Source organism: Trichoderma gamsii (assembly GCF_001481775.2).
Source record: "Trichoderma gamsii strain T6085 chromosome Unknown Scaffold_65.2, whole genome shotgun sequence".
Lineage (NCBI taxonomy): Eukaryota > Fungi > Ascomycota > Sordariomycetes > Hypocreales > Hypocreaceae > Trichoderma > Trichoderma gamsii.
The window spans coordinates 51,701-76,644 of NW_020171402.1; the positions used below are offsets into that span (position 1 = coordinate 51,701).

Here is a 24,944-nt window from a genome sequence, read left to right on the forward strand (position 1 = left end):
TATATACATGGCGAATGCACTTGATAATGGAAGGCTAACTGTAGTCAGGCCGCATAATGGTACTCAGCAAATCTTATTCTCTAGTACTTTGGGCGTGGATATAATACATTCGACACCACAACCTTTGATCCAGGCTTGTCGCCGCTCCCATCGTCCTGCGCACGACATGACCATTCAGTAACTTACACAAAGTATGAAGCAAAAACAATACGAGTGGCTCAAGAGAATAGAGACACAAGAAAAGAGCAGCGGTATGCAGCCTCCCAGATCCTGACCACTCAAGGTCTTTGACATCTCGCGATACCCTGGTATGCCGCCAGCTCATCCTGAAAAGTGTCCACGAAAATGTGAGTCGCGTAGTCGTACCAGTCTTGGTTTTCAGGGCCTGTACGAGCTTCAAAAAACTTGACGTACTCCCACCACTCTGGATACCAGCCTCCATTGTCCCAGCCCAGAATGCACACGATCTTGCTGTTTTTCACAACAATATTCTTTGGGCTGAGCTGACCGTGAGTGAAACGCACTGCGTAATCTGACCGAAAGTGGCTCGTGACAGCAGAGGCGACGATCGCTGGAACAGATGCAACAAACAGCGATGTCAAGAAGGCGACAAACTGAGCACATGTGGGCTTTGGACGAACTGCCCAGTATGTGTTTAGGGCGTGTTGATCTACCATCAGGGAAAAAGGACCTGCAAAAGCAGATCCCACCAGATTTCGTTTGGCTTGTAGAGCAGCTGTGCTGCGAGTTTGCGCCATGTTCAGGCGCATGCTGTTGACAATATGGCGCAGCTGGCGCGCATAGGAATACTTTGCTTCTGGAGTGAGGCTGTACCAGATATCCTCCAGTAGCTCCCCATCGACAGTCCCCTCCAGCCCTCCAAAAACCTGGGCTGGAGCTGGAAGTCGCAGTATGGGGAGGTTTAGCTGGCTTTGGATCGTCTCTCCTAGAAGAAGACCTGCCTTTGTGATTGTGCGACATTGGGTCGAAAGGGCCTGGCTTCCGTCGCCAAGCCTCGACCTAAGAGTCAACAAAAGGCAGTGAGGCTGAAGGAGAGATTCTAGGTAGATGGTATGTGGGTTCGGCGGCGGAGCTGAAATACAGTTAGCATCAGATCGGTATTCTGGCTATAGTAAGCATCTACTCACGAGGTAAGAAGAAAGGGGGTATTGAGGGCCATTGCCGCCGCAGATGCGGCTCTTGGGGCTCATCCAGATGATCACGAGGCCTCTTGGCTCCCGCAATCACTGGCGGAGCAGGCCTCGAGATACGCATAAGCGGCGGTCGGACTGAGTTATTCAGAGATGGAGGGCACTCCTTTTTGATGCCTGTGGGTTTCTGGGCACCAGGCTTGCCCAGTGCGATGTCGTTGCTGCCCGTCTTTCGCGGCCCGACAGACACGTTGGTGGGTGGCATGGATGGAGAGCGTGGTGCCAGCAGCCGTCTCGCCCGTTCGGGATTCAAGCCTTCCATCTTGTCAAGACAAGCGTTTTCCTTGCGGGTGACGACGGGAGAGAGGCGGCCGGCTTTGAGTGCTGCTTTGTCCATTTGTCTCTGCTCAGAAGGCCCCGAAAGGGCCTGACAGTCCCAGCTTAGGACCAAATCCATGCTGCAGATGCTTGGTAGATGGCGATGTAGTCAAAGACACGGACTCGAACCAAGCTGTGGCAAATGGTGGCGGCCACTGTCAGCATAAGTGAAACTAAGGAGAGGAGAGAGAGACAAGGAGAACCAACCAGACATACTATAAGAAGAAGACGATTGGTTTCAAAGGCAGGGCCGAGTGTAAGTGGTCCACGGAAGAGAGGAACGCCAACGCCACGGAGAGAAGCTAGATTTCTAATGAGCCATGGGAGTGTTGAAGAGAGAAGAGGGAAGAGGGTAAAATGAAGGACACAAATTTCAGGCATCTGTTTGGCTCAAGTTTGGCTGGGCAACGCGCTGGAGGAAGGAGCAGATCATGGGCAGCTGCCTGCCAATTGCTTGCAAGGACTGGATAAATGTGAAGCCGGGACAAAAGTCTTTACTTGTATACAGTGACCGAGTTTTATCTTTATTGATGTACATGTATATAGAGATGAAATTTATTGATGTGCATGCATTTCGAGATGAAAATAAGAGGTCCATTCAACCTATACTATGGGCATGAGTGAATCAACTCGACGGGCCTTGGTGGCAGCGGCGTGAAGGCGGTCGGGTGGAAGCTTGCATATGTACCTACACGCGTATGAGACGCTTTGAGAAAACAAAACGCATGTGCTTATACAAATAGCAGGAAATTGAGCTTGCTATTATTGCTGCTACCTTATGCTATCAACGCGACTATTGATCATGGCTGGCTATTAGTAGACCAAATACTGAGCTTAGTAAGTAGGCGCCATGAACAATTTATCACAGAACCAAGCACCAAAACGGTGAAAGCGTTGACACAGAATACTACATTCAACTACACGATCGCATGCATGACTTGAACAGAGCTATTTGTGGCCGTGCATGTATGGATAATACGTGGTGGTGACTTATCTGCTAATGCACCAAAAACAGCTCGCAGCAATTCATGCGAGCTCTCACCCTGCATCGCTGCAGAGTCCACCACCAGTAAAATCTACCGCAATAGATACAACCCTCTGCTGTGATTCGCCACAGATAATCGCTCTCTGCCATCCTCCAACAAGGGTGCATGAAGCTAATCGCTGGTGTCAGCAGCCAGCGGGGAATCGGCCTAGAGAACGCGTCACGTCAGCACATGTCCCGAAACTGGAAAATGCTTTCTCCTGAGATGAGTCTTTGTTACACAAATGTCATGAGAAATAGCGCTGGCTACGATGAAAGGCCTTACGTTGCTGGTCATCTCTGCTGTGGCGGCCAAGGCCGCGCCGGCGGAACCCATCCTTCCAAATCATGACAGCGCAAAGGCCAACGCCAACCACATCTTTAACGCCATCCATTCCGCTGGCCGCCAGTGGGGATCTTCGCTGAATCATAATGGCTTCGGCTTCATGCCTGTGACACTTTCTGCTGGCACGTTGCTATACCATGGGGGCTACTCCAAAGATCCTCCCAAAGGCCTGGAGTGGCTGGCATTCGAGGTTGAACATGCAGAAAACTTTGTGCGAATGGCTCGACACCCGCCAATCCCGCCCAAGAGTCCTGATCATGACGAGCAGCCTCATGCGCCATCTTCTCCGCAGAAACCTCTTGGCCAGGTAGATACGGATGATGGCTCTGACCGTGATCCTGAAGGGAGAATCAGGGGCTACCTCCAGACGTACCAGACAACACGGGATGTTCAGCTGCTCTATGTAGACGGCTCAGGGGCGGCAAAAAGCCCCATAGGGACACTGGATTCGCAAGACTACGTCCTTTTCCCAAATAGCAGCTGGGAGTGGTACAATATTCAGAGCGAGATGAAACGCGCAACGGCCATGTGCGACATGATCACGAAATGGGGGTGGGCGGGCATCATGCGCATGGAGATTGGCTACGAGGTCATCTGGTGCGATTTCAAGTCAGATTCTCTGCATCATGAGTCGTCTGTACGGGGGTTCCTTCAAGAGGATAGACTGAAGGATGAAGAGTTCATAACCACGTATCTGTGGGCTCGCGCAGTCGCCGAGCGTTATGACGGACTCGGCGGCGATCGAGTCAAGGTGGACTTTTCATCCATGGTATCGGGATTCTTCTTTCCCATCAACATCTCCAATACTGACCCTGAGCGACCTGATCTTATACGGTTGAAAGCTGCGACATTAGAACATCGGTTGGACATTGGCGCCTATCTACAGAAAGTCTTTGTAGAGCCAAGACGGTTCAATGTCAACTGGCAAGGTGTTGTGGACATGATTGTTACCCGATTCTCCAAGCGGCTGGCCGCGATGGCCTCGACTAACATATCGACGGATATCTTCATTGGAGAACTAGAACGCGCTGTGCTCACATACTACGAAGCCCCTAGTCTGCCTGACGATGCCACAATAGCAGTAGATGACGATAAGAACAAAACGGCTGAGGCTATCGATCGTTGTTCTACACATTATCTGAAGTCCGCACAGCTATCCCGGCAGAAGTGGACTCTGCAAGACGGCTTGATCCACACTGCCCTTTCAGTTGTTGTGCAGCGTATTTGCAGCGACCTTTATCTGATGCGATCACTCCTCCTCCAAGCTGCACCAGATACGTCATCTGATGCATACTTCATTAACAAAGAAGTGAATAACATTGAGATGGATAAGGCAGTCAACCAAAGCCGCGCTGTTGTACGTAATCTTGTGGATGAACTGGCCTGGACTACATGGAAGAAGCCGCAGCTGTGCGCCGACAATGAAGTCCTCATGACTCCGATGTGGCCCTTTGGGAATATTGAAGATTACTATAATCCGGGCTGTGTGCCTTTCAACGAAATCACGGAGGATAGAAGAGGCTACTGGAAGCCGTATGAGAAGAGGCCTAGGGACTTTTAACGAATTATAACCACCTTTAGGAAATTGACATTTATAGCGCGGGAAAAGCTTGAATGTAATGACGGGAGAATATTTGCTATATATATTCATTCAATGCTATGCTTTCTTCTATGATTCAGCCGACAAATTAGACCTTGATGCCGAGCAACTTCTCGCTGATTTCCCAGATCCTCTTCTCTGCAGCCTCATTATAAGTCTGATCAACATAGCCCTTCCACTCTCCCTTATCCGAATCTTTCATGTGTACCGCAACTGAACAGTCCTCCAAGTACTTTCCTCTAGCATCAGGGGCCAGGACGTCGTCACTAACAGCCGCCCACACCTGTGTCGCAGCACCCTGCTCGTTAGTCTTGGAGATGGTCTTGGGCCAATGCTCCAACAATGCGTCAAGTTCCTCTTTAGCCCAGCCGCTGTTGTCGAGGAATGCAGACTCGAGAATAGCACCAGGGTGAACGCTCCAGGCCAACAGGTTCTGAGCACTATAGCGACGGTTGATTTCGGTGGCTGTGTAGATACCTGCAAGTTTCGCCTGGGAATAAGCAGCGATGGGAGTGTATTCGCTCTTCTCAAAGTACAAGTCGTCCCACTGCATGCTGCCCAGGCGGTGGCCGTAGCTGACGACCAGCACCACACGGCTGGGGTTAGATGCAGAAGCGCTGGAGAGCAGAGCGTCTTTGAGGAGGGAGAAGAGGAGGAAAGCGCCGAGGTGGTTGATGGCAAACTGCTTCTCGATGCCGTCGACGGTTACTTGGCGATCGGCAATGGTGCCGCCGGCATTGCTTAGGAAAACATTGAGCTTGCCACCGGACTGCTTCAGGAACTCGGCAGCAAAGGCCTTGATGCTGGCGTTTGATGCCAAGTCAAGCTCAAGAAAGTGAACGTTGGGCAAGTCGGCAATGGTTGAGAGTGCCGCCTTGGCCTTGGGAATGCTTCGGCCTGCCAAGTAGAGCGTTGCGCCAGTAGCGGCGAGGGCTCTGGCGCTAGAAGCACCAATACCGGTAGAGACGCCGGTGATGAGTATCACTTGTCCCTTGAGATCTTGCTTGCCGGCATCTTTGATGACCTGTTCGGCGGTAGGGCGGGCGTCCCCGGGGCCGCCGAGGTTGTTCCAGGCGTGAGCAGCAGCGTAGCGAGACATGATGAGGATATCTGGGTTGGAGTATATATATATATATATATATGTAATTTAAAAGATAGTATGAATTTGGCTTAGCGTTGACTCGGATGAAGGTCTTTGAAGGTGGTTTGAATGAAGAGATCGGATACACATCTCAGCACGTCCACTCCCCCCTTCTTATATCTTTCGTCTCTCTCAACATCATACTCCTTACTTCTAACAATCATCAAACATTTATTTCTAAAGTCCGTCTGTCTCTCTCTTTCGGCCTCATGATGCTTTAAATCCGCTACAGGCGCTCCGCCAGCGCCTGAATCGACTAGATTCCCGAGCATGCGATTTCCTATTCTGTGAACCAGTTGAGACAGGGGTGGATCCACTCTGTGTGTTCTACCAATGAACGCGCCGAAAATGCGAGCTGGCCAATGACATGTTAAGTGCGTCCGCAGATGTGGAGATGCTGGAACGATGGCGATGGCGCCTCGTAATCATTGTTAAGAAAAGCATCTCCATATTCATGCGGAGAATGGTTCGTTGTGAAAAGGAGCGCAGCATATGCCATGAAGTCGTAGACAACATTGAGGCATCCAACAGCAGACATGACGTGGGGCAAGGGAGAGTCTGAATGTGCCGGTCAAGTCAAAGTCCTCGGCCCATTTGTTAGCTGACATATCGTCGGCTTCTTCTGTTACCATTACGAAAAAGCTTGTTATAACAAACCCTGGCGGAATGCCAGGTAAATACTATAGCTATCGTTCAATTCTGGTCTTCAGCCTGTCTTATTCACACGGGTTCTAATCCCTGTCAAGTTTTATCTCTGCCGCTATATAATGCAAGCCACCACGTTGACACATTAACAACTTTTGCTATTATGCAACGCCCCTTACAATCACATACGGCCACAACTACCCGAGAAATCTGGATCCCGTCCGATCTCCGATCGATAAAGAGATGAGCGCCGCAATAGGGCCGTCGGAGACGACCAGTGAACTCCTGGCGTCGTATGTACTTTTCTTTCATTCTTCGTGTTTCATACCTCTTGTCTCCTCAAGTAGATAGGGGAGACGAGTAATATTAGCATCAGTCGTTTACCAATCTCATGGCACTCTATGCACCCCATGCCAATATTGACCATCACAGCTCTTAGTAACTCTATCCGCTACTATCTTTGGCACTGCTTCCTCTCTGTTCCCTCTTTTTATTTAGCAAATACTGCAACGCCAAGTTATTCCCATTTTTCCTCGCAGCTTGAATCGCCGCTGTCGTGATTTGGATCTCATCTCCTCTCTCCTGCAACAACATGTGCAAGACCGTCTTTTCCCTGTTAAATGCCGCAGCCAGGACCACGTCCTCTGTGATTTCAATCTCGCTCCCCTTTTCATGAAGTAGAATTTTCAGTGCGGGGAAAAACTCGTTCCTTGCTGCTGCGATGGCCACTTTTTTCGTGATCAATGTCTCGCTGCCCCACCTCTCAAGCAGATAGTTTAATACCGAGCGTTCTTTGTTCTGCACTGCCGCAAAGACCACTTCTTCTGTAATGAGAACCTTGTCTCTGTGTCTTTCGAGTAGGTACTGTAGTACTGACTCGCTGCTTTTTGTCGCTGCGGCAATGACGACTCTTTCTGTGATTTGAATGCCACCCTTTTCTCTTCCGAGCAAGCACCAGGCTGTTGAATCGTCGTATTTCTTTATCGCCTTTGTAACCATGTCTTCTGAGACCTCAACTTCTTTTTGGCAAAGCAAGAGAAATGTCGCTTCAACATTTCCTTGTTCGATAGCTTCCATAAGTAATCCTTCTACGTTTTCCGTATCCAGACTTTTCCGAGCAAAATGCTGATTGACTTTTCGTATATCTCTGGCTCTCTCTTCGGCTCCCGTAGCCGTTGGTCTAACCCTTCGGCTGTTTCTGAGTCTCCGTCTCACGAGAGATATGGCTATTTCTGGATAAATGGCCCTAATTGCTTCGACCACTTCCTCCGCTGTAAGCGAAAAACTCCCAAGTGATCTTAGTAAGTCCGCTGTCTTCTCCAGATTCGTGGCTCTGTAAGATTGGCTATAGCCTTTCCACATTGCTCCAAAGCTGCTTAGATCTCTGATGACGTTTTGGTATCCATCCTGCAAGTCCATCCTGGCCCAAATCATACACCAAAACTCAATTTCTGCCTCCCAGATATATCCAGCTCTGCCGTACGCTAGAGATAGTTTGCTCATACAGGCCAATGTACGTGGATCCGCTTCTCCGAAATCTCTTGTGTAAGTTTCTTTCATTTCTTTAAGCGTGTCAATGACAAGAGTTTTGTTGCTCCCTGCATCGCTCATGATCATAACTGCATTCCACAAACGAGTCTGTTTGTCAGGTTGACATTCTGATTGTTCGTGTTGGTCTCCGGGCACTCGGCTGCTCAACCATGTTTCATATTTTCCATCTGACATCTTGTCAGAGGAAGTTTCCCAATCCCATATGAGAAGAAGATCACGCGTAGACGGCTCTTGTGATGAATCGAAGTTTGCACTTTGCACTTCGTCATAATTTGGAGGCATGAAACCAGTCATTATTACCGAAAAATAGTCTGTATATGATCTGATAATCATTGGTTTTGCAGCGCCAGATAGGTGGCAGCAAATATCACCAACTTGGATCGGTTTTGCTGTAGCTTGAACTGTCCACGAGAGACTGGTATTGTCCTTTGTTTTAATATTCAAGATTTGCCTGTCGTTACGGTAAGTGCCCTCGGTTGATCGAACTGAAGTCACACTGCCAATTACATGGCCCTTGGCAGATATAACCGCTGCTTGCAGGTGTGCCCAAGTCTTGATAAGCACATCCTCGCCAAGTATAAACCTGACAGCTTGCGCCATAAGTTTGTCCCAGGAAATTGTGTAGTTCGGTACCAGTCCAGCGGTAGCCAGGTTGTCTGAACTCATACCCAGCAGAGCAAAGATTTTGTCGTGGCGCTCAGTAGCTTCTTGAGCGTGGTACATGTCTATGAGCTCGCCGAGAGGGCGTATATCCAATGATACATCGCCTGACATATTGAAGCTGTATTTCGGTCGGAATATGGAGCCTCTCATAAGATATGTTACTGAGCGTATATGGTCTGGGATGTCTGCGTAGGAGAGAAGCGATGGTAGCCCTAAACTAAAGGCATATCCATCAATCCTCGTAGAGCCACACATAATGACAATATTTTGAGCGGCAGCAATTTCTTGGAGCACCTATTCCATGAATCAATATACATTGTGTAAAGTCTTAAAACATGGGAACCTTACCCATATGCGCCGAAACCACGGTCGCTTCAGCATGGTTAAAATAGCCTGCCCATCAACGGTGTTATCGGAAGCCCTAGGGACTTCTTCATCCGCAGCCATTCGTATGCTCTTGAGAACTTGATCGCTGTCATCTGCGCTTTCGCCAAGCCAGACAGTCACACGATTTGCCTTGCAATATATCTCTGCCATATGCCTGATTTGTTCTCCGCGCTCTGTAGTGTTGCTTTGATCAATACAGATGGCGTCTATCCACAATACTCGCTCGATCACTCGATCTCGAAGGCGTACTAGCACTTCATGAAGGTTTGAAGTAATAGCCATAGTATTTCCATTTACGAAGACAGTGTGAGGCTTTTCTGAACTTCCCCAGACATATGACAAGGCTTCATACATATGTGGCCCATCCTCCAGCTCCTGCATGGGGTAGTCAAACAGTTGACACTGAAGCGGGGCATATTTATCACCATGAGGTAGCAGACGAAGCAAGCGAATATTGCCAGAGCTGAGCAGCTGAGAGTATTGATACATACTCTCAATGTCGTCTTGGTGGCCGTTTTGAGAGTCTAGGCTGGAAGATCCGCTTTCTTGATGTCCGCCATCCTGCACTGTCGACATCCTTGCCGCTATTATTGCCGCTAAGTGCTTGTAGCTATTGCATACAATGGTTGCGGAATAGCTATCACGAGCAAGAGGGCTCGGATGTTCAATATTCGGACTTTGAGGAGTGAGACTAGTTTATTGTTTGCTTCTATTTGCTCGCGCTGCATTCTCACTCTCGAAGGATCCAGGCAGCAGAAGGATCAACAAGGCGGGCTTAGCGAGGTTGCAGCCAATAAGAGCCATACTAGAAGAACAGGTACCCACACTTAATATGTAGTCGGGAGGGGAGGGATGAAACGCTCCACCGATGCCAGTCTCTTTATGTAATTTCTCAAGATATGAATGCGTTGAAGGGTTACGCGCCAAAAAGAGCTGAAAGTCTTCGTACCAATCCACGGTTTTTGGCTCACCCTACCATACTTAATATAACTCGGGAGTTCGACTTTCCATCGGCACAAAGGAAGGTCGTATTCAATCACCAAATCCAAATACAACATAGTAGTAACAGATTAAGCGACTGGTGAGAATGATAACATGTAAGAGTACTTAGAATATTGCTAAGAAGTACCAAGCTTCAGATAATATGGACATTTAAAGTGAATGTAAAACCTCAAAGCATGCACGTGTTTTCCATTCATGATATCTACCTGAAGCTGCTCTTCTCAAGGCCGATGTAGACGAAGAGATGGCGGACACGACTGGCGGCGGGGGCACCAGGAGTGTGCAGCCAGATATAGAAGGGATGGGTGAGCGATCCACCAGGGAATTGCTCGCTGAACAAAGCAACAAGATCCGTATGATAGAAGCATCGATCAATGAGCTTCGGGAGGAAATGCGCCGACGTTCTGGAGATTCCCAGTGAGATATGGGATGCAAAAAGGAGTACGAATGTTATTTGCTATATAGCTCTGAAAAGTCATGGGTAGCTGCGTTGCTAAATACAATCCGATGAGTCTTGCTAAGCCCATGGTAGAATGTTTTATTGATCTTACTCCTTGTGCTACTTCTTCTTGTGTTGATAAAGATCGCCATGTACTTTGAACGCAGCAGGTCACTCATCTCAAGTAAAAGGCCGTTCACTGGCATGTCGTGCTAAGTGCCTATTGAGCTTAGCCCTTGAAGAGAACTTTTCACCACAGACATCGCATCCATATAACTTTGGACCATGAAGACTCTCCTGATGTATATGTAAAGAGCGCTTTGATGTAAATGTTTTAGAGCATGTTGTACAGAAGTGAGTTACCGAAGAATGTTTGACCTGTTGATGTTGATATTGTCCTGCATATGTCCTAAAAGTCTTGTTGCATTCGTTACATTTGAACTGTTTGTCTTGTGTATGAACCTGGCGTTTATGGATTACAAGATCCTTTTTCCGTGTGAATGTAGTTGCAAATATTGCAGGAGAATGGACGTTCTTCGGAGTGCTCTGCCATATGTGCTTGTAATGCGCTTGGACTGACGTAGCCGTTTTGGCATATAGGACAGATGTTTAGATACCTGCCAAATATACTTAAATATAGTAATAGCAGTAGCAGTAGTAGCAGTAGTAGCAGTAGTAGCAGTAGTAGCAGTAGTAGCAGTAGTAGCAGTAGTAGCAGTAGTAGCAGTAGTAGCAGTAGTAGTAGCAGTAGTAGCAGTAGTAACAGGAGTAGCAGTATGTGATTTCTTGGCATATGAACGTGCCTGTTATGCGATTTTAATCCTTTCGCACTCTTGAAAGTTTGATTGCATGGATTGCAACTAAAAGTTTGATCTTCTGAGTGTGTTACCTGGTGCGCTTCTAGGCCGTATAAACTGTCAAATGTTCTGTTGCAGGTTGGACACCTATAAAGTGCGTCGTCCTCATGCATCCGAGAAGTTACATGTCGATCGTAAACACATTTGCCGCCAAATGTTGTGCCACATTGACGGCATGTTGTATTCCAATACTCTTGAATGGTTTCTTTCATGTTCTCAATATGTCTCTCCATCTGCGTTTTAGTCCCATGCGTTAAATAGCAGTGGGTGAAGGAGATGGCCTGGGCTGTTAAATGATTCCTTGCAATGACAACATTCCAACTGCAGGGGGACAATTTGGCCAATTGAATCATTTAACCAACGTTTGATTGAAATGAAAGGCATATCAAATGATACTTTTGGAGGATCAGGCAAGATTGATGTATCCCACTGGCCGTTGGCCCATATTGTATTTCCCATAGACAGGTCAATACGCCAAGAACAGTGATACAATGCAATTTGTTGTATAAGTTGTTTAGTCCGATCCCAGTCTACAGTAGAATATCGGAACATGGTTTTCTTTGTGAACCATGTGTCAATGGTAACAGTGCATTTGGTCAAATCCAAGTGTTTGCGCACATTAAATTCCCCCCCCGGCATGAGTTCAGAAATGCCAAAGATCATGCAATTTGCAGGGGGTGCTTTAAATAAATAGGCCCGCCAAGGGACAATTGGCAGGTTTCAACGATCTAGGAAGATGTAAAAACGAATAGCTTCTTGTGAAGCATTTGGTTTTGCCTGGCGTATGTTGTGGCGGCGATCGCAAAAGTGTGCGGCCATCCAGTATATTATAGAAACCTTGTTGACACCCTCTTCCCCTACACCTGCATTCTCAGCGTAAAAGTTGCAGCTGATTCATTATCCGATATTTCAATCACAGCGAGTGTTGATGTGATACCGGCATCGGGGGCTGCATCGTCTCCTGCTGTGTCAGCAGGTGTTGCGTTACCTGCCGTTACAGCATCGGGCTCTTCAACGTGCCTCGAGCGAAGATGAATTGGAGCGAAAGGACTTCGTTGTGTTTGCACGGAGCCCAAAAGCTCTCGTAAAGAGGTACATCAAACTGTTGCGCCACACCTAGGTCAGTCGCTTCCGAACTCTTCATTCTCAAACGTGCTAACATTTCTGGGTCGCCTTACTGCCTTTCACCTCGCCTTGTTCGACGCTAGATAGGTGGCTTTGAAGTAGATACTCTCTCCATATTCGCTAACGATGCTTCTTGCAGCATCGGAGATGTGTTAGGATCCAACACTTCTTCGGATTCAGATCCACAATGTCGAATTGTCGCATATGACACGCCATCTTCTGCTGAAGTGAGAAATGAGATGCAAGAAGGTTGTGGAATTGCATGCCTGGCAGGCCGGGGCAGAGGGGGTCGGTGACTGTAACTATAAAACCCCCTCCCCCTGGCTAAGGGTGCAATTTGCTAAGAGTGTGAATGATTGAGAAGCAAAAGGAAAGAAGAACGGGAAATAACTGTTAAATTATGGAAAACGCACGCAATAACGCACGTGAGCAAGATTTCCCCTCCGTCACGCGTCACCTTCGTGTTACACAGTAAAGAATGCGGTGAAGACAGCTTGTAGCGCCTTGTGCTACAGTAGGCGATACCTTTTTTTTTGGTTCCTTTTTATTCTCTTGCTACCAGACATGGAGTAATCGAGTGACTTTTGATTTACTAATCATACATGCTATGCGAGATCTATAAGACTGACTCAGTCTACTGAATCTACTAGATATACGAGATATACGAGATATACAGGACTTGCGAGATATACGAGACTTACGAGATCTACTAGATTCCCTAGATACCTATACGAGATACGAGAATGACAAACTTTGTTTCAAATGCTAAAATGTCTACAACCTTTCTTGCATTATCATACTGCGTCAACCGCATCACGGCAATGGCTTCTGGAATTTTGAGTCAAAATTGACACGAGTTTGTACGGCAGCGCATACTGGTCATGCCTGTGGCTAATTCAGCAACAAGTCTTTTTCTTATTCGAAAATTACAGTGGGGATACTTCGAAGCAAGATACACTTGATTGAATAGAGTAGCAGCGGAATGGTACATGTAGCGTCCGAGTCGACGTGTAAATAACCTAGGTAATGTATGAGGTAGAGATTACATACTATGATGGGTACACAAAGTAGTCGCCAAAGCCGTATATGATCAATCACACATGTGGTACATCATTGATGAAATATATATATATTGTACACCGCTTAATCTACCCATATCTACCATGATATATATGTAACGCGAAAAAAATGCTATCCATTGTTACCCCGTTGCACCGTAAACTTGCCAACCGCTTATTAATGTTAAATGAATTCCTTCCCCAATATAGAACCCACAAGTCTGACTATCCATCTAGAGGAGATTTGCATGTGAAAGTGTTGATCTGCGGCGATTTGAAAGCAGACATGAGGCCCTCGACTGCTGCATACGTACCCAGTCCACTGAGTGCCAGTGAGCCAAGGGTGTAGACAAGCAGGATGATGTGCAGCCACCAGAACCTGCCAAAGAATCCTCGGATGATCCGCTTGACTCCCGAATCTCTGCGACGGACGGTACCAGTTGTCGGGTCGAAGCCTCCTTCTCCTTCCATTGCATTTCTCTGTACAGAAAGTCCGAGGCCGATAAAAGCGGGGAAGGTATACGTAAATTGCACGAGGCACACAGCAGCGGTAACGCTCGTCAATCCGAAGAAATCGGGAATAGAGCCGGCAATGATGAATGCAATGATCCAGTAGATTGGGACCAAAACAGCCCACAGGATTTTGCCTCCCTTGGTGGTCAAAGGCGGGGCTTTGAATAGCTCCATGAAGACGTTGTTGTAGATGACTTTGATGCCAATATTGCCGTAAAGCGTTGCGGCAATGATACCTCTATAACAGCAGAGTTAGCGGCCAAGACAACAAAATAAGGATAAGAGATAACACGAACGTGATTACAGCAAGCATATTTGTGGCCGTCTGCCATCCATAGGGCGATAATCCTTGATAAGCGAGCTGTTGTCGTTAGTTGATTGTCTCGAACATATGTTGTCGTAGCATCCCGCGCCTCTAACGCGCAACGCCAGGGACGAACTTACTTGATTGGCGTACTGTCCTTGATAGTAGTAAACGAATGATCCATAGGACATGTAGCACGCATAAATAAAGAACTGAGCACCCCACATAGCCTTGAGGAAGTCCCGTGGTCGTTGAAGCTCAGCCATGAACTCAATGAACAGCTGGGCACCACCGTAGGCATAAACACCGTTCATGAGACCGTTGATAGATCCAACAAAGCCGTTTGTTGATGGCGGAACACCACCATATCGTTGAATAGGAGGATAAGTTCCATTGGCAAACGGTGCAACTGAGGTGCCACCCAGAGCAGCACCAGCAGAGCCGGCCTGCGCAGCTATGTAGTTAGGCTCGCTGTGGGCCATGACTCCCATGCTGATGAACATGATTAAGAGATTAATGACAACAGCAAAGTTTGCCAACAAGCCTAGTTTGTTGAGTGTCCGAATTTGTCCTAGGAAGAAACCCACAATGGCCCAGATCAAGCAGCATACAACGTAGCAAAGCCTGAACTTGGAAACTTGTGAAATAGAAAGACCATTACTGATGACGAGAACACCAACGCTAATCGTCAATTGAACAGCCTGGAGAAAGTTGATTATGTGGCGAAACCAACTTCCATAAAGGCGAAGTCCAATGTCACCGTAGTTCTTTACCGGAAACTCATACGAATCCAGATAGAGGAAGGCTTTCCACAGAAGATATCCGGAGCTAAAAGCATGTTAGCAATTGCCAAATGACCAAGCGGCACGCTCATATTGCTTACAATCCAGCACATATACCAAAAATAGTAAACAGTCCAATGCCTTGGCCCCATCCCATAGTGCCAATAGAGAAACCAACTCCAAAAGGACCCAAGATATCAGTTGTGATCAAGTAAAAGCATGCTGCGGCACTTGCAGAACGCAGAGCACGGCTGGCATTAGTCCACTCGAGGTCGGTAATTTCTAGGCGATGGCTCTCGTTGTCACCTGAGGGTGAAGCATTCTTGACCTCATTACCGGTGGGCTGTTCACCCTCAAGTCGTCGGGGTTCCGCTTTTGATGGACGTATGTAATCCTTCCAAGTAGAAGGCGGTGCTGTGGCTCTTAATTCATCTTCTTCGGCTCTTGCCTTTTCGGCGTAGTACATATACTCCTCGATCGTAACGCTAGAATCGTACATAGGGCGGTGCTGAGGTTTGATGACGGCCGTGACAGCACCATCCTCGGGGCCAGAGGAGTATTCCTCTTTCTCGGAGCCCATATTAATGACTGTGATATAACAAACACAAAATATGTTATGAAGTGCAAGAAATGATGTAACAAAGGGTGTTTAGGGATTGGTATTGGGTAGGTCTTTAGTCCCGAGAAACGTGGGACAGTCTTGAAAACGGGCTTCGCTCGTGTGAACTCGCAGCAAACTAAACCATGGGGAAAAGGGTCAGAAGCTCTCTGGGGAAAGTCAGGGTTTCTGGGGAGATATATGAGTCTACTCGGCGGTATGACATCTTCTCTACATCGGTGACTCTTATCAGTTGCCACGGACTGGGACTAACTAGAGACGGGAAATGTTTGGAAGCATTCCACCTTCTGGGGCCTGTGGCGATGCCCACCTCCAGGAACTATGGCTTTTCCTGGAGCCCATCCCGTTGACAATCGTCGACAGCATCAATGACAGGTGTGATTACCAACCAGCTACTGACTGTTACTAGTGGAAGAGAAACGCCGAATATCATGGCATTTGCCCGAGAAGTCTTTTGGCCCACTAAAAGTGATAGGTGAGTCTACTGAAACAAGTTAAAGAAAGGGCGTATTTAAGAGCATTCGAACAAAAGTCCTCAAGTTCCCAGACAAAAGTCCCCCAGCTGCAGTCGATCTTACCGAGAATGCCGGCACTCATACCAGTGTCCGGGGTCCCAGGTTGCACTCCGAGCCCGGCAAGTTGAAGCTGTGGCCAATCTCTGTATTTAGTTACCTAAAAAATATTTTCCTCGCGGAGGTTTAGCCCATTTTAACTGGACATGACTAGCACATCGAAGATGGATTTTTGTGGAGAGGCATTCGTAAACCTATCATGGTATTCGTATCATGCGTGGCTTATGCATGATCCTGACTACTTGACGGGATGCTTAACTTTGCTGTTTTGGAAGCTGACGTCGAACATTTCCAGAAACTCAGGTTGCATCCGGGAACTTGTTTTTTTTTATAACTACATCTTTAGGCCGCTTGGCAATTGCTTGACAGGCCGGGTAGTAAGCGTTACCAAGACACTAGCATCGGTTCCATGCTCTGATCACCGGGTGCTGTGCAGCGTGGCGTTTTCCATTCTCCGAGAAAGCCGTCATCCGCGGACTTAGTAACTGACAGGCCACCAATGACGCCACTGAAGAACACTGACAGTGGAGAAAGCCAAGTCGGTGAGGCTCAAACGGTAGCCTTTTCGGCAGACTCCGAGCTCGCTGGTTACTGTGGCTTGAAAGCGATGTCGCCAAGGACCTTAAGGCGGCCCGGCATGGCCGCAGGGTTTAGACTGAATAAGTTCTCCGCCGTGCCACGTTGCGGCTGAGTCTGAGTCTGAATGCGGCAATAATTCGGAGGAAGCGTACTCGTAAACTCGCCTCTGTTTACTTAAAGCTAGGAAAATTTTTATCAGCCTCAGCACACTATAGAGTATCTAGATAAGCTTTTCACACTGGAGTATTGAGATGGCTTGGATTCCGCAGCAACACGGCCAGAGATAAAATTGTGTTCTTATAGCATTTGTTTTCCGTTTCTCGTTGGAAGGGCTTAGTGTATGCTGCGGTCAGCGTTGGAGAGTCATTTACGGACCAGTGGTGAGAAGGCGGTTAGTCAATTGGAAATCACCCGCTTATAATAGAGCTCATTACATGGTAGTTACTGCAAAGCAACACAGCAGGCAATGGAGAAGAAACGGACTTTATACGAGTAGCTTCTGACGATGACTTGCTAGCTCCCACTTACTAGTCTATCCAAGCACCACAACTAGGCCTAATACTTATAACAACCCTGGATGCTCCGCTTCGGAAAATACTCTGCAGTCCGGTAGTGCCGACTCGATTCACAGCACGGGTTTTATCATCTCTTCCAGAACCAAAAACCGAGGCCCGCCTCCCGATCCGGCCCACTCTCGGCATGGCATATCCGGCCTTGGATGGCGTTATTGCCTTCTAGACTGGCGCACCAGAAAGCCTTGACTCAGATTCTCTCAATGATAAGCTAACGGCACCTACGAGAGCCGTAAAACGGCGACAAATCGTAAAGACACATCTTTAGCTACTCGACATATTTTCATCTAATGGCGATATTTATATTGAGAGGTAGCTCTACAACTCTGACATATGACTGTCGTCTTGTGAGTGATCGTATAAGCGCTTTGAAGCGAGCTTTGGCAGGTTTATATGCTTCGCAAGGCAGAGGCGTTTACAGTAGTGAAACGATCACCCAGTTACCTTTATACCTGTTTATGCGTGAGCAAGAAAATGGTAATAATCACCTTGGAACGTATTACCCTTTGGCTTGTTGAGACTACAAGACAACAAGTGCGCTTGAAATTGAAGTAGCAATATAGGCGCATGGAACCATGGGCTGGCTGAAACATCGGAACAGCATGTTAAGGCATAAAAACCAGATTGAACCCCCAGATCTCCATCTCATGTGAAAACTGGGATTCCATGTCACGATAGTACACCCCAGACCCCAGCCTCCCCGCTCACTATTGAACTGTTGGCGGAAATCTTGGGGTATGGCCACTTCCAAAAGTACCCTCACTGATTCAAACACACGATAGTAACTTTAGCTATGGCTGTGGCGAACTGGATTCATAATATCCTAGTTCGACAAGGCTTGCTCGCATTACAAATTGCTAGAAACTTCGCTGCATAAGAGATGACCAAGGTCTTCACAATTGATATGTCTAAGCAGAGACATGTAAGATAATACTCTCATGAGGTAGTTAAGCAGCAAGAATCCTGCGGCGATTGCGGCCTTATTTGCACTGGTTTTAAGAGCTAAAGTGGTACCAGTCCACCTCCATTTAGAGAAAGAAAAGAGGCCAACTGAGTCCCTGGGGATTCTTTTGTGAATTACGTAAATTGATACTTGGTGACAACTGACACATTACCATTCGCGCCCACTTCATCGTCATGTCTGTATTGGGTAACTATTTAGCAAGTTAACTCAAACAGATGTCTCTTTTTGGTCCTTGCAAGAACGCTCACTGTTCAAGATCTCGATATCCATTCATGCGAGGTTTCCCGACACTTCAGCCCGGCAGTGGCACACTCTGAACAGATTATGAAATCTGCACATAATTTGCATTTGAAGGATCTCGCACCAAGCTGAATACATCGCGTGCAAATATCACACCAAGGAGCGTTCGGATCAAAAGCATACTTTTTCGATGGAGCTGAAGTGTCAATATGGCTTTGAACCTCCAGTTTCTTTTCAGCAGCTGCAAAGTCCACAAGCTTGATCAACTCTTCATTTTTGCTTCTGTGCGCCCAAGAAGAGATTGTTCGTCCAAAGCCATCTTCATAGTCAAGTACAATTTGATCTATTGCCAACAGCTGCTTTACAACCTCCAAATGTTGATTTCGCACCGCAGCGAATAATGCTGAAGAGCCATAACGGTCTCGTTTGTTAACATGAGCATTTTTTGAAAGTAGTAACTCAACTATATCACCGTATCCGCGCATTGCGGCGTTGAAGAGAGGTGTTCGTCCTTCAGCTTCTGTTTGGTTTATGGTTCCTTGGTCAGATGTGCGCAGCTGATCTTTGATGACCTCATATTGTCCATATAAGGATGCCACATGTAGTATGTTATCCCCAGCTTGATCCAAAATTGTTAAACCCGCATCTAGTAAGACGTGTAGAGTTTCGATATGCCCGCCTTCCACCGCATAAAACAGAGCCGTATATCCACGCGAAATGGCTGCATGTCCATCAGCTCCTGCTTCAAGCAGCATACGAACGACATCTGCGTGCCCTCTGAAAGCCGCAAAGTGAAGAACTGTCCAACCATCTTGATCAATTGCAAGGACATTAGCGCCACCCGAAAGGAGAAGCTTTATTGCATCTGAACCACCCTCCTCAGCGGCATAAAACAGCACAGAGCGGCCTCTGTTGTCAATGGCGGCGACATTAGCCCCTTTATCTAATAGAAATCGCATAGTATCCAGCTGAAGGGCCTTTGACGCTCCCATCAGTGGAGTGATCCCACTTGGAGTTGGAAGAGAAATATCGACGCCATAGCTAAGGAGGACCTCGAGAATTCGAATATGTCCGAGGCTGGCTGCAAAGACTGATGGAATTAGAGCTGAGCGACAGATGACTGCAGCGTAATCCGCTCCATTTTCGAGCAAAATGCTCACGACTTCAACATGGCACCCCGCAATAGCCGTGCATAATGGTGTTTCGTGTTCAGTAGTCTTGATCTCAGGGTCTGCACCATTTTCGAGCAACAACCGGACAATTTCAGTCTGTCCACGGTCTGACGCAAGAAAAAGAGGTGAGCATCCAGTATAATCTGTTAAAAGTTCTTGATTGGCTCCTGCGGCGAGGAGAACCCGGACACAGTCCACTGAGCCGCTGACAGCCGCGTAGTGTAATGCGCAGAGACCATTATCATCAATCGTGTCTAAATTGGCTCCATTTTCTACCAGCACCTGAACTATCTCAGAGTTCTTGTTCCAAGCTGCGAAGATCATAGCTGTTATACCGCCGCTATCTCGTATGTTCACGTCAGCCCCTTTTTCAATAAGCAGATGGACTATCTCACTGCTATCGAGATGAGCAGCAAGTGTTAGAGCGGTGCTCCCTAGGTCGCTAACAAGATCGGGGTCAGCTCCATAGTCAAGGAGGAGCCTCGTAGATTCCAAGATGTTGAATTGAGCTGTAAAGTGAAGTGGCAGCCACTTATAATACTTTCCCGCCAGTTTTATCTGATCTGGGGCTGCGGCAATAAGCAAGCGTGCCATGCTGATATCATTTCTCTCGAGAGGGAAATACAAGGGAGGGTGCCCGTTTTCATCAACAGCTATGACATTAGCCCCATATTGTAAAAGCAGCTTAGCTACCTCGGTCTGTTTTGCTTCTGCTGCGCTGTGTAGAGGCGTGGCCTTGCACGAGTCGACGCTGTTGACTTCCGACCCGCTCTCTAGCAAAAGTCGAACCAGACTTAAGTGACCATTGCGAGCTGCCAGATGTAGAGGAGTTTGTCCGCTCCAAGTTGCCAAGCTGATATCTGCACAGGATGATATTAATAATTGAGCAATCTGTTCGTTGCCGTTACTGCAAGCTGCAGCAAGCGCAGTTTCTCCAAAAAGAGATCTATCATCTAGATGATCCGAATGTTTATCGATTAACCTCAGCGTAAGGTTCGTTAAGTTGAGCTTTGTTGCATAGAATAATGGGCTGGGTTGCTTAAAGGACGTAAGATTTTCCTGGTTTTTATTTGCGTCTTCACTCCTGCTGTCTTCCGTCGACTTCTCCGCTCTACTCTTTTCTTTCGAGTCGTAATGCTCTCTCCAACGTTCCCAATTAGTCAAATCATGACTATCGAATAACGCATCTATAAATCTATTCATCAACACATCCTCTTCATCACCCTCTCGGGCGTGGTGAGACCAAAATTCCGCTGCATAATCTCTAAAGGATCCCTGTACCTGACTTGAATCTTTTGAAGCACATAATCCCCATGCCTCTTCGTATTGGATATATCGAAGGCAGATTTGTGCGATAGTAGTGTTTTCTCTTTTTTCGTTGGAATGTCTCAAATGTTCGTTTTGGATAAGAATGCTTCTAGAGTGTGGGTCTTGGTAGAGATAGTATTGTTTTATAGAAAAGTGAGTGAGTCGCACAGTACTCGATCCTGAATCCAACGAGTTTTCGTAAATGTTCAAAAGTGAGCCGCAAAGGCCGAGTATTTCGCTGTTAATATATTCGTCGTCAATCGTGTCTGGAAGATCGTCCAGGGGATATTCATTGAAGTCGATACTGATCAGTGCGGCTTCTGTAAGTTCAGCGACTGTCAAAGGCCTTGCAGCAAATGTAACCCAGCGAAGAAGTGTGAAAGCTCGGGTTCTCTCATCTTCCGGAAGTTGTGACATTCTGGCCCAGTTCCTTTGGTACAGACCTTCTAAACCAGAAGGAGTTTTATCAATCGTGTCTTGTAGCTGTTTCAAATTTTTCCATCCTCGTAAAGAATTTTCCTGCAGCTTCAGCCAAAGAAACTGCCCGGCGCACTGCGTTGCCATTTTTTGAGATATCTCGTCCTTAATCATCTCGCTTTTCTTAAACAACTTTTTCTCAACGATACTTCTGGAATAGTTCTGAATATCGCTATTGATATCATCTGGGCTGATTCTGTGCTCAAGTATCGCGCTCTCCATGTTCTGAATGCCAGCTCGAATTATGGGCTCATCTCTGCTAGTGATGATGATTCTTGTCGCTGAGTCGGCAATTGCATGATCTAGATGCTCCAAAAAGTGTGTTATAGAGTCAGTGGCGCGGATGCTCTCTTTTCCCAGCCAAGTGCACTCGTCAAGTCCATCAATTATGAAGATACATCCTGGAAGAACGTGGACTATTTCTTGTAATAGTCGCATAGTGACAGTCCGAGTCGCTACGGATCCAAGATGAGTCTCTCGACTCATGCGTACACAGTCAAAGATAATCTTATTCTGAAACATGACGCTAGAGATCCAACATCGAATGGCCTCGTATGGATCATTTCGGCTCTCAAAGTCAGACGAGAAGAAAAAGTAAGCCACGGGGGTTTGAGCTGTTGCCAATAGATGCTCGACTATTCCGGCACGGAGTATGGTCTTCCCAAATCCAGCAGGCCCGTTGATCCATAACAATTTGGATTTTGCCTCGTCTTCTTGGAGAGAGAACCATTGCTGAAAAATTGGCCGTTCGAGGATCCAACCACAGGTATCGTCAAGTCTCGCCTGCAGAGCCTCTTCAAAAATCTCATTGGATGGGTGCTGAGACAACCAGGTGTGTAACTCACGCAGTATCTCTGTCTCTGCCTTGTCTTCTAGTTTTTTAAGGACAGTCCTCATTTCGGAAGCCCAAGACGCATTGCCAGCCACAGTCTGCGAGCCATCCTGAACTGCAAGTCCTATCATAAGCTGTGGCAAGGCGTCGATGGGAACCAGATGGTATAGGTGCTGGATCAGTCGCCCAAATAGCTCTACTTGTCCCTCCCGTCTGCTTTTGCCTCTCAGTGCCCATGCAAGCTTCGCCACTCTTGATTTGGTGGTCGTTCGAGGCAGCTCGACCAAATTTCTAGTGAAAGAAGGACCATTCTCAGTACTCGGCTCATTCCGCCGATTACTTCCATCTTGGCTTATTTTTCCCTGCTGATTGTTCAAAATTTCATGAGCCGCGTTGATAATTTGGCGCACAGTTTGCAGCGTGTCCGGATCTGTGAGAGCTTCGTGCCGCCTTTCAGAGAGATCTATCGTCTCTCGACTCAGCCCAAGAGCTTTCCCCCACTTCTTGAAACGCAGTCTGTGGGATGCGAACTGAATGGCCAAAGCACGCTCATCAGCGCTAAAATGCCTGTAGTCGTCGATCTTCTCGATGATGTCCAAGCAGGTTGAAAACAGGATGGGGAGGTTGATGGCTCCAAGTGCGAGGTTTATGGGGTTCATAACTCGTGATCAGCCAAGTCAGAGAGGGGCAAAATGGTTGAAACGCGAGGAGGCTGTGTGTGTGTGTCTGTTATTAGCTAGGTCGTGGGTTCAATTTATACCGCGCCTGCACCTAAGAGGAGCCCCTCCAGTGTGACCAAAAAAGCCGGTTATAGCCCGAATTTTTAGCATCTGTAGGATATAAATCCGCAACGCGCATATCTCTCACGTGTATTACTATTAGGGTTAGGGATATGAGTGTCATGAAGTGTACAATGTATGAAACAAGGCGCACTATGAGAATCGCCATTGTGGCTGTCTAACGGCAATGAAGCTTAAAAATTAGCGGGTTAACCCAATTCTGACAACATGAGAACATCCGGTCCAAAACGTCACTCAGGGGCTTTAGTCTAGTGGCTATACATTGGCAATTGAACGGATTAGAACGAATGATGATAACGAATATTAGAATCTAGCACTAAACGAGAAATGGATTTTCTGTTGGCTTCTGTGATGCAGAATGGCAATCTCAATGGTAATAGAAGCAAGCGTTCAGTGTCTACTGCTTCTATACCGCAATCTGCGTCTCCCCGGCACTAGAATAAGTAGCCATACCCTGCCAGCCTTTCCTGGATCCTACCGCACTCAAGTCCAGATGTTGGAGCATTTTCTGGGGCTTCGCGGCCAGGTCGATCACAGCAATGCTAGGGCCATTAGTAAGGCTGTATAAATAGGTTCTATCAGATGCGCTGTCGAAAGCACCAACATCACTTGCGGGCAAAGCAATGGTGTCCATGACGGCACCCGTACTGGGGCTCACGACAGTGATGTTGTAATTGCTTGCGGACAAGACATATGCGCTGCTGAGTTCTGCCACATACACGCCCCAGCAAGCGAGCCCTTCGTTCGACGGAAGTGCAACTGTGTGTTTGACCGTCGCCTGCAAGCTGGAGGACACTGAGAGAATGTATGCAACTCCCGCGGCATCAGTAAGTAGAGCTGTATCATCTGCCCCTAAAAAGTTGAGGCTGAAACTCAGAATGACCCCCGATGGCTGCGAAATTGTCGCAGTCCTGGAAACTTTGTTACCAACTACCGGCCACGCGTAGATTGAGCCCAGAGTTGGACTGGCTCCTGCAGAAGAAGGAGGCGCGCCCTTGATGGAGACAAAGAGACCTGTTGAAGACGGATTGAACCTGATATCCGAGACAGTTAGGACGGGGCCACTCGGCGGCGTCGTTTGCTTGACAGTTTGAGTTATGTCGCGAAGGCTGCTGTCCAAGGCCGCGAGGCCGCGAGTCTCATCAACCGAAAAGCAAGCGACCCCAGCCCTGATTCCACCATTGAGAACACAAGCTATGGAGAGTTAGTTTTTCTCATTTTAAGATGCCCAATACTATGTAAACATACCAGTGTTAATTTTCTCAGAGTAGGCTACCGAGACTGGGAAATCACCTAGCGTACTAGCAGGCTCACCAATGAGTGTGAGATGCTGAGGGTTGCTGGAGTCGATTTTGAATAACGACAATGTGTTGCTACCAGCATTGACAACAAAAAGAAAGTTGCCGGATACAACAATCGCGTCGGCAGAGAACAGGCTGTCTGGTCCTGAAGATCCAGAGTTATCAGGAGGAGGAGGGTTCGTAGCAACCCACTTTCCATAAGAGCCATTCCCTTTGGTAAAAGCTCTCACGGGATTAGACAGAGTGCCATTGCTCAAAATGCTTAAAGACACGACCGAAGCACCACTTGGGTCATTATCAAGAAAATAGGCAGCGCGTTGTGCTGCTCCTACTTGCAAATCCAAGTCCAAAACAGGAAGACTTGAAGCCGAGGAGAGCGTCAGCCAAGAAGCAATAAGAGAAGGAATAAGCATTGTGTGAAGATTTTCGTTTGAGCTACTAGGATATAGAAAGAATGTCCTTGCTCTGTCTCTTCATCAATCGAGTAAAAGCTTGGTGAGGTGCGAGACTATTTATACACATCCGTTGACCCATGAATACAA

General features: G+C 47.4%; 7 protein-coding genes across 7 annotated transcripts; 1 reads left to right on the top strand and 6 right to left on the bottom strand.

Annotated features, from left to right (window-relative positions):
* Positions 1 to 278: 278 nt before the first annotated feature.
* TGAM01_v210542 (hypothetical protein) lies at positions 279 to 1,608 on the bottom strand (the record flags this gene model as incomplete). The annotated part of the gene is made up of 2 exons (XM_018801105.1): positions 279 to 1,093; positions 1,149 to 1,608. 2 exons carry the CDS (start codon positions 1,606 to 1,608, stop codon positions 279 to 281), a joined length of 1,275 nt encoding a protein of 424 aa, XP_018665937.1.
* Positions 1,609 to 2,825: 1,217 nt separating this feature from the next.
* TGAM01_v210543 (hypothetical protein) lies at positions 2,826 to 4,460 on the top strand (the record flags this gene model as incomplete). The annotated part of the gene is made up of 1 exon (XM_018801106.1): positions 2,826 to 4,460. One exon carries the CDS (start codon positions 2,826 to 2,828, stop codon positions 4,458 to 4,460), a length of 1,635 nt encoding a protein of 544 aa, XP_018665938.1.
* A 127-nt stretch (positions 4,461 to 4,587) lies between these two features.
* On the bottom strand, positions 4,588 to 5,598 carry TGAM01_v210544 (alcohol dehydrogenase; the record flags this gene model as incomplete). The annotated part of the gene is made up of 1 exon (XM_018801107.1): positions 4,588 to 5,598. The coding sequence occupies one exon, from the start codon at positions 5,596 to 5,598 to the stop codon at positions 4,588 to 4,590; it is 1,011 nt and encodes a 336-aa protein (XP_018665939.1).
* A 1,131-nt stretch (positions 5,599 to 6,729) lies between these two features.
* Positions 6,730 to 9,462, bottom strand: TGAM01_v210545 (hypothetical protein; the record flags this gene model as incomplete). Its single annotated transcript, XM_024550822.1, has 2 exons — positions 6,730 to 8,793; positions 8,848 to 9,462. The coding sequence occupies 2 exons, from the start codon at positions 9,460 to 9,462 to the stop codon at positions 6,730 to 6,732; spliced, it is 2,679 nt and encodes an 892-aa protein (XP_024404430.1).
* Positions 9,463 to 13,592: 4,130 nt separating this feature from the next.
* On the bottom strand, positions 13,593 to 15,546 carry TGAM01_v210546 (transmembrane amino acid transporter; the record flags this gene model as incomplete). Its single annotated transcript, XM_018801109.1, has 4 exons — positions 13,593 to 14,118; positions 14,177 to 14,241; positions 14,325 to 15,012; positions 15,068 to 15,546. 4 exons carry the CDS (start codon positions 15,544 to 15,546, stop codon positions 13,593 to 13,595), a joined length of 1,758 nt encoding a protein of 585 aa, XP_018665941.1.
* A 2,977-nt stretch (positions 15,547 to 18,523) lies between these two features.
* On the bottom strand, positions 18,524 to 22,960 carry TGAM01_v210547 (hypothetical protein; the record flags this gene model as incomplete). The annotated part of the gene is made up of 1 exon (XM_018801110.2): positions 18,524 to 22,960. One exon carries the CDS (start codon positions 22,958 to 22,960, stop codon positions 18,524 to 18,526), a length of 4,437 nt encoding a protein of 1,478 aa, XP_018665942.2.
* A 547-nt stretch (positions 22,961 to 23,507) lies between these two features.
* Positions 23,508 to 24,815, bottom strand: TGAM01_v210548 (hypothetical protein; the record flags this gene model as incomplete). The annotated part of the gene is made up of 2 exons (XM_018801111.1): positions 23,508 to 24,295; positions 24,350 to 24,815. The coding sequence occupies 2 exons, from the start codon at positions 24,813 to 24,815 to the stop codon at positions 23,508 to 23,510; spliced, it is 1,254 nt and encodes a 417-aa protein (XP_018665943.1).
* Between the last annotated feature and the right edge of the window lie 129 nt (positions 24,816 to 24,944).